Source organism: Lactuca sativa, chromosome 5 (assembly GCF_002870075.4).
Source record: "Lactuca sativa cultivar Salinas chromosome 5, Lsat_Salinas_v11, whole genome shotgun sequence".
Taxonomy (NCBI): domain Eukaryota; kingdom Viridiplantae; phylum Streptophyta; class Magnoliopsida; order Asterales; family Asteraceae; genus Lactuca; species Lactuca sativa.
The window spans coordinates 310918218-310927878 of NC_056627.2; the positions used below are offsets into that span (position 1 = coordinate 310918218).

Here is a 9661-nt window from a genome sequence, read left to right on the forward strand (position 1 = left end):
TATATATATATATATATATATCCTCTCTTTAACTTGGACACATGTCATTTTTTGGTATTTTTGAATAAATATTTTTTCATTTGTCATTTTCTCATATTTTTTTTATATTTTATTAATTAACAGATCATATTTACACCTCAATTAATAATTACCTTAATTAAAAATAACCAATAAATTACAATATTATTACTCATATAGTATTCACTATGTTTCTTTTTTAAATTCAAGTTTTAAATTTTAAATTTAAATCTAAAATTTCAAATTTAAATAAATATTTGTTTAAACATTCATATTTAATTTTTTTGTTTTATTCAACCCGTATAACATACGGGTATCACAACTAGTGTAATAATAATTGTATATCCAATTCATTAATGCAACTTTCCTTATAGTTTATAAATTTCTAAATTGAATCCAGTTATTTTAGTTGTTTATTTATTTAAATTATTAGTTTAAATTTAAAAGATAAATAAACATTTTAATTTTAATAATTAAATATTTTCCTTTTTTCTTATAAATTTAAATTTTCTAAAGTGTTAGATTTTCATGTTTGTTTTTTTTTTCTTCAATAAACCTATATAATAAATATACATGGATCTCACTTGTTTTATTATAATAATATATTCTTTTTGTTTTTATCACAACACAGCACGATACTTTTACACTATAACATTTTGTTTTCAGTTTTCATATACAAACATCATCCTTTATAAAACTATATTTGGATGTTGATTTTATAATTCTGTAAAAAAAATTCAAATCATAATGTTAGTATAAAAATATAAAGCTATAATTGTCTTTTAAATAAACAAATCAATAACATTTCATTGCAATGGAAAAACCGAAAAGTTATGAAAGCAGAGTTGCAACTTGGCTAGTAGCTTGGTTGGCCGACTGGTAGCGCCACGTGAATGGTGCAAGTCCGTCCACGCCATACGCCTTGCGAATTGCTTCTCTTCTTCACCCCTGCAACCTAACATCTGCTCTGTTTGAGTTCAATTCCAAAATGAAGCTTCATCTTCTCAACCGATGTCTATTCTCAACAGCTAACCTTACATCTATGATCAAATTACGAGCATCTTCTTTTTCTACTTTTACATCGAAACGAGAAGGTGGTGTTTCCCTGGTGCAAGGAGCTTCAAGAGGCTTAGGGCTTGAATTCGTAAGTTTGAAAACTCCCTACTCCATTGACATCTATAATTGAATTTTCATGATTTGCATTAGGGCTATTCTTTTACCAGGTTATGCTTCATACCTTATAAGGGATTTCTTGCCATTTTTTTACAATAACGCACAAATTGAGAACGAATAACAACAGTGATGCTATCAGCTATGGAGTTCTTCCGTTATCAAGCAATGTAATTGTTCCCTCTGTTAAAAATTAAAGACATTGGCCTCTAAAGATCCGATGATTAATTTCACTTCAAATCTAGGTAAAATGTGATTAATAAGCTAAACCTTTTACATAATTATACTCATTCATCCGTTATCAAGCAATGTAATTGTTCCCTCTGTTAAAAATTAAAGACATTGGCCTCTAAAGATCCGATGATTAATTTCACTTCAAATCTAGGTAAAATGTGATTATACTAGAGGCATCAAGTATACAAATCAAAATGATGCTTCTTTCTTTATCCTATATGATAAATTGAATCGAGTTAATCTAAATATTATCTTCTTTGATTTTCTTGTATGTATGCTTTACAGGTCAAGCAATTACTAGTGAAAAATTCACAAGAACATGTGATTGCTACATGTCGAAACCCCAATGGAGCAGCAGGATTGATCGAGTTAAAAAACAAATTTTCTGAAAGACTCCATATTCAAAGGTTGGATCTTACCATTGAAAGCACAATAGAGGTTACTTCTTGTCACTTTTCTTTCAACATGGAAATCTTGAATAACAAGAACAGAATAAATCAAATTTATTTCTTGTTTAGAAATCTTCCATTGCATCCTTTCACTTTTTAAATTTGAGTCTGTTTTCACACTGATTAAATCAACTAACAATACATTATTATATCAGGAATGTGCAAGGGACATAGGTGAGAGACATGGCTACTTAAATCTTCTTGTTAATGCATCTGGTATTCTTTCAATACCTGATGTTATACAACCAGGTATGTTTAAATTTTAAATTTATGTCAAATCTTTTATTATCCCTAATTATACTTGATTTTATATACAGAAACAACATTGACCAAAGTAGAGAGATCATCTTTGATGCTTGCTTATGAAGTCAATGCAGTGGGTCCTACTTTGGTGACCAAGGTATGATCATCTACTTACATACTTCATAAATTCACTAGAAATATTTCCCTTTTTCTTCAAGTAGAGGAATTTTAAATATTCCAAATATGAAAAATAAAAAAACAGCATATGTGGCCTTTGCTAAAGGCTGGAGGTGGAAGTGGGACCCAAAGAGATGTTGCTGTTGTTGCTAACATAAGCGCCAGGGTTGGGTCAATAGGAGACAACCGTTTAGGTGGATGGCATTCATATCGAGCTTCCAAATCTGCACTTAATCAGTGTAAGGGCGTGGACTGAATGAGAGTAAATTACCGTTTTACCCTTGTATCTGGAGTTAAAATATATATATATATATATATATATATATATATGTATATATATATATATATATATATATATATATATATATGTATATATATATATATATATGTATATATATATATATATATATATATATATATATATATATATATATATATATATATATATATATATATATATAAGTACATTGCTATGATGATTCTGCAGTGACTAAATGTATAGCAGTTGAATTTGCAAGAAAGAAGGATCCGATTATATGCATTCTGTTGCATCCTGGAACAGTGGACACTGATCTTTCTAAGCCATTTCAAAAGAATGTTCCAAAAGACAAACTTTTTAGTAAAGAATTCTCGGTAGAAAGGCTGTTGGGGATTATCAACAGCAGCAAGAGCCATGATAATGGGAAATTCTTTGATTGGGATCATAAGGAAATTACTTGGTGATTGGGAATTGAGGTATTTGATTATCACTAATCTTTTGGTTATATATGGAAACAGATCTCACTATACATGTTGAAATAAGGATTTATGACACTCATTGAAAAGATTTGCATTATTTTAATTTGTATTTAACGTCATGAGTCATGACATTTGCTCGTATACAATGTTTTTAAATGTTGAGATGATTTGTTGAGGAATAATATTGTTGACATGTCGTTTTGTTTCGTGACATGAAACAAATTGAATTGGCTTTCATTTCTCGTGATCTTAGCTTTCATATTTTGTGTTCCCAGCTTTTGTGTTCGTGTTAATTATCGTCTCTAGTTTCAACATTTTTTCTAGTAACGATACGGATGAAAACCCTACATGTAAACAACCACAAACCAACGTAAGTAGTGGTAGATTGTTTAGTGATGATCAAGTAATACAATTTTTTTATTATCCTACAAAACGAACAAAGTAAGCAACCACGAATCAACACACGTAGTACCTAATAAGAAACTATACATGCTTAAAATTTATAAATTTTGCAAGAATTGATGAATTTAAAAATCTAGAGTTTTTGGCACGATGAAAGATAGGGAATCATCATTTCTTATTTTGGCCACAAGCCTTGCAACTACTTATTAGTTTACTAACGAGAAATCAGATATATTTTTACATTTTCTTTCTACTTATCCTTCTACTCATTAGATCAATACAAGTGTCAAAATCAAGAAAGAGGATTAAGAGAAAATTAGTGGTATCCATTAATCCACATGTTCAGTAGAAGGATAGGTAGGAAAAAAAATGATAGAAGGATATATTTTTTTTTTTCCTGTAATAACCATTCAAGTTTTTGCTACAATCTATTTTTCGCAATAAGATTATATATAACGGAAAACAAGACATACACAACAATAACAAAATTAAACATATATAACACTTGAAGATGACACCTATACCGACCTGCATTTATAGACAAAATTACATAAATGGTACCTATGTGTGGTAAATCATATTAGATTTGGTCCTTATGATGAATTTCTTCTAAAGATGTTGTGAGAACCCCTTCTCTAAACTTTACACTATTATTACTTCAAACATCCTACATGCATATTCATAATATAATTTACAAAAGTTTGGATACAAGCCAACTATTAAGATTTTTACAAAGTTTTATATATATTACATAACTTCTCAGGAATTTACACTAAATACAAAAGTGATAATATTAACTATTCTACATCTTCTTACAGTACATGACTATTCTGGATGTTTATCACCTGCAATAGTTAAACACTGAGAGGGATAAGTAGGTGACGCTTAATGAGTTCAATGACAGTTACAATTTAACGCTATGTCATATATATATATATATATATATATATATATATATATATATATATATATATATATATATATATATATATATATATATATATATATGCTTAGGTTATTTTGTTTCTAATAACTATTGTGTGCCAGAATGCACAGATCTAGACCATTGGATGAAAATATAATCAAGGGCCATGATCTGAGGGTCTATGATAGTAAAATATGATAGCATGTACCATATAATCACACAAATTTCAGCATAAGGGCATTTTAGTCAATTAACCTATATTAAAAAAAGGAAATTTTCGTATTTTTAGGGATAATTAATTCCTTTATTTTTAAAAATATGAATATTTTAAATTAATTCAAAATTAAAAATTTGATTTTATTCTGTCAGAATGATAGAATGTTAGCAATAAACTAGTAAATATATTTTTCGATTTTATTCTCTCAGAATGACAGAATGTCAACCATAAACTAGTAAATATATTCTGAAAGAATACACAAAATCGATTCTTGAACTAATAATATACAAAATAATTACATTGTATGATTGTGATTCATTGAATAATAACAAACATTCTAAAAGAATAACAAGTATAATTCTTAAAAAATAACAACATTCTTAAACAATGAGTGTGATCATTCTTTAATTCATTATTCAAGCCTTTCCCATCAGGTCTTCAAACCATTCTTCAAGTCATTTCTATCAGAAATTCATTGCCAAGTAATTCGTAATGATACACTTGTAACAACTGCACATTAAACATACAAATAATTAACTATAATTCTATCAGAATACAACAATAATATTCTAACAGAATAAACTATTCTTGCAGAATGGTTTTGAATATTCTTACAGAATTAACTACAAACATAGCCATAAACAATCATTCTTCTCTTATACTTTCAAACATATGCAATTCAACAATTATTATTATTATTATTATTATTATTATTATTATTATTATTATTATTATTATTATTATTATTATTATTATTATTATTATTATTGCTCCTTATAAAAATAACATGCCAATTAAATATGTTACCTTGTTCAAAAGGGCAACGAGCAGGATCTTCACCAAAATATAATGCCAATGCATCAACATTTATACCCTGCAACACAAACATTATAAAATAATACAATATATATATATATATATATATATATATATATATATATATATATATATATATATAAAGTTTAATTCAAAGGGTTGTTCTTGATTCTTACCACCACAAAATAAAAATTTGTTACGGACCCCACTTCCAACTCAGCAATGCTGATAAACTGATTCGGTGTCTAACAATGCAACAAAGAGGAATATTCGCATCAGATTGTAGTTTTATATATAAAAAAATCGAATTAGAAGAAATTGAGTAAAATATTTGTGTATTTACTTTACTTTATGAAAAACTTCATAGATAGGGCCATCGTTTGCTGAAGCATCTAGTTCTTGTCTGACCTTTTCAAGACCCTTAATAATGGCCTGCATTTCTTCTGCTGAAGACTTCAATTGTATCCGCAAACAAGAAAAGCCTTTCATTTATCATTTTCTTTAAATAAATCTTTTATTTTTTGATAATTTTTTTCTTACTGGCATTTCGTCGAACAGTTGGAATGCATGATATGTATCCAACATCGGTTATTAGGCAGCAAAGAATTGAAACATCTCAAATTCACGCAATTAAAAAGACGAATTACAACCGTACAGATCTTTATTCAACAACATACTTTTGATAGACCCACCTAAGCAACTTGCGAGAAAATGTAAATTTGAAACAAACAGAGTGGTCGTTATACAAGAGAGCCAATTGCAGGAGTAACCTCATGAAAATGGTAATAATCAAATCATATACCTGTATTCTGCTGTTATACAAGAGAGCCAATTGCAGGAGCTGATAAATGGAGAAACAAGGAAACAGTGGCTGGAATGAGACGCCGGAGCTTCTTCGCTTGGTGAGAGAGACTCAAGGCGTACGATGTTGTTACCCCTTGAAGTTGGAGGATTCAATTTGGTTTAAGCGTGCACTCGATTTAAGTAGGCTGATCTCGGGGATGACCTAATTTGCCAACAGAGGGATTAAATTGAAATTAGGGATGGGAGGAGAGGAAATCGGTGATGGTCGGCTGGTAGAGGAACAACATTGAAGTTGCCGATTGAGGTGCGGCTACAGGTTTTTTAGGGCGATCGTTTGAAGATAAAGAGGGGAGAAAACTAGGTTTTAGGAAGTTAATGAATTACCATAATTAAACATGCAAAGATTACTATAATATCCTTACATGATTTATTTAAAGATTTATTATTTCCTCAATTCTCATTGGTGCATACATGCACACAATAGTTGCTAAAAACATTTGAACATATATATATATATATATATATATATATATATATATATATATATATATATATATATATATCAAGATGACAGAAGAAAGGAGGGACAAAGAACAATAAAGGCATATGTGTATCATATGACAGACTTTCCATATCAACCAATGATTTAATTCAAATAATTTCAATCAATGAAATACAACAATTTCAACATGATACACAGAAAATAAACAATTTCGAATTATCATTTTGCTAGAATATACAGGCTTTCAGCCCTACATAGCCTTATGCCAATACCAAAAGTGATACGAGTCATGCTCTACATGGCCAAAGGCATAAAGCCAATACCAAAAGTGATACGAGACATGCCCCACATGGCCAAAGACATAAATCCGATACCAGAATAATACGATACATGCTCTACATGGCCAAAGGTCAAAGCTAATACCAAAAAATGATACGAGACATGCTCTACATGATCAACGGTATAAAACCAGGATAACACAGGAAAGCACATTGAACATATAACACATAACATATAATTGTTCCTATATTGAACTCACCGTGAAATAACCGAATGATAAAATGATAATTTGGGCAGCACTTCGTTTCTAAAAATGACTTTATTTGACGAAACCGGGGATTTTAGTTGAAAACCGGGCTTTGTGTAGGCAGAGTTTCGATTGAAAATATTATTTTCTCGGGGTCTTCGGTGCGTCGAGACTTACTTCGGGTGTTGGGGTAGTTCCCTAGGCTTCGGGAGGTGTTAGGGTAGCTTGAAAGGAAGTAGAAGGTGAAAGAGAATTAAATATTGTAAACAAAATTCCGAAACCTCGCATCCCTTTTATAGGGGTCCGAAGCACTTGACTACGCTGGGCGTACTTCAGTATGCACAACGAACCTTCGTACGCTGCGCGTAGCTACGTGTCTTCTGATGGGTATCCAAGCTTCGGACGTGGCATAGTTAGGACACACACCCATCATGCGAAGGCGCTGGGGGGCTGATACGTGTCTTCGCAGTATGTTGGGCGTACTTCTCCAGTCCAGCCACGTAATTTGTGCCATAAACTTCAAATTTTTATATCTTTCGTATACGAGCTCCGTTTTTGACGTTCTTTATATCCACAAGTAGGTGAGATTATACTCTACAAATTTCGTTTAGATTCAGTTGGCTAATTTTGAATTCATTTTTAATATTATATTTTTAACAAGCATAGACATGAAAAGTCTGTTAAAAATTCATAACTTCTAGCTTCATCCGACGTCCGTTTTCATCTGTCTTTTTACCGTTGTACTACTATTGACAAGATCTTTGATTCTCGTTTAGGTTGTGTCGGCTAAAAATCAATCGATCTTTATTTCGTGTTTCGGGTTGTGTACTGCTATGTTGAATCTTAGATCAATCACAACTTCCTCATACGAAGTCAGATTTGGACGTTCTTTTTATGAAAATTCTTCGGTTTAATGAATACTACGAGTTTCATTTAAATCACTAAAGCTAAAAAATAGTTTATTGAAAACTCACTTTTTACATCATATAGCGTCATGCCGGTTCTGTCGCGAAACTTTAACGAGTCATAACTTCTTCGTTATAACTCGGATTTCGATGAGTTTTTCACCTAAATGTTTCTAACGAGATAATCTACAACTTTCAATAACATCATTTTTAATTATTTACAACTTTATATTTTCGTTAATTTCAATAGTTGGCTTTTGATCGGAATCTTATAAGACTTCCAATATTTTCCGAATGATTGTAAACATAGTTTACTTCAAGTCTCATAAAACTATCTTGCTAGAACTCAACGCTCAAAATCATATATTATATAATAATATTCATTTTTAAGCTATCAAACTTACAAAACACGATAAATATACATGATTAATAACGTGTATGTTACAGATGTTCTCTAAGTTTAAAATTTTTGGCATAAACATTTTTGTGTAAGTCACTCCGCTTTGTTAAGCACCATTAAGTACATACCGTTTCTCTGAACTGTCTGAAATGACTAATATACGAACATTATTGATGACTACCACATGTATGGGTGGTGGTGGGGAAGACTATTATGAGAAAAAAAAAGTTGAATTATTTAGTGTTTTTCCGGTATACAAAGGAAGAACTATTATTCCCATTGTAAAGGTTTATCAAGTTTGAGTTGACGATGTACGTGTATATGCAAAAAATAGGGTACCTTATGTTCTTGGAGATGTGCTTGGTTTGTATAACGTTTAGATTTTGTAATGATTTTTTTGAAGTATTATGTGCTTTGATTTGAATCTAATTTCACATTGGATATCGTTTTATTCATGAATCTGTTACATTATGATAAATGGTTCCTTGGTTATGTGGAATTAAGTTGGGATACATAAATATTATGGAATTGAGATGACGAATGGCTTAAAAGCTTATTGATAGTTGGATCAAGATGATGACATTAAGTTTCAGAATTCATGGGTGGTTGTTATAGGTGGTGGCATATACACGGTGGTGCCCACGTGTTGTTATTAGTTCTTAAGATAAATTTTAGAAATGGTTCCCATGACATCAAGGGCATATCAGGCGATGCATAAAAAATTAAGTAGTTAACCCCTACTTTTAATTTTAACAGAGTTAGTAAAAGACCGTTTGTATATGCAATTTCAAACTTATGGATCATCGTTATAAAAAATTGCTTATATAGATCAAATCTGACAGGTTTACCAAATAGAGGGACCATTTATGTTATTTTGTCTTTGTTATATAAAACCATCAATATCCAGTGAGAATGGAATAGTTGGCAGTCAGCACCAATACATACATGCTTCTGACACGTAGATCATGAGAGTGACACATATACAACTTGTAATCGGTGTAACTCGGTCATACATCCTGCAACTTCAAAGCTAAACTCGCCACGTATATACCACCACATCTTACTTGTCATCACTTATCACCCTCTACATACCATGCATTCCCATCATATATATAGAGCTCGAATCCGTCACTTT

At 30.6% G+C, this 9661-nt stretch overlaps 1 protein-coding gene across 1 annotated transcript; it reads left to right on the forward strand.

Annotated features, from left to right (window-relative positions):
- The first annotated feature begins 825 nt into the window (after nt 1-825).
- On the forward strand, nt 826-3268 carry LOC111890763 (uncharacterized). Its single transcript, XM_023886851.3, has 6 exons — nt 826-1162; nt 1708-1860; nt 2027-2120; nt 2189-2271; nt 2377-2530; nt 2779-3268. Exons 1-6 carry the CDS (start codon nt 1007-1009, stop codon nt 3012-3014), a joined length of 876 nt encoding a protein of 291 aa, XP_023742619.1. The 5' UTR covers nt 826-1006; the 3' UTR covers nt 3015-3268.
- The last annotated feature ends 6393 nt before the right edge of the window (nt 3269-9661 follow it).

Coding starts and splice junctions, on each gene's coding strand:
- LOC111890763 (XM_023886851.3), top strand. CDS start 1,007: ATGAAGCTTCATCTTCTCAACCGATGTCTATTCTCAACAGCTAACCTT. Junction 2,272..2,376: donor GTCCTACTTTGGTGACCAAG/GTATGATCATCT, acceptor ATAAAAAAACAG/CATATGTGGCCTTTGCTAAA. Junction 2,531..2,778: donor CAAATCTGCACTTAATCAGT/GTAAGGGCGTGG, acceptor ATGATTCTGCAG/TGACTAAATGTATAGCAGTT.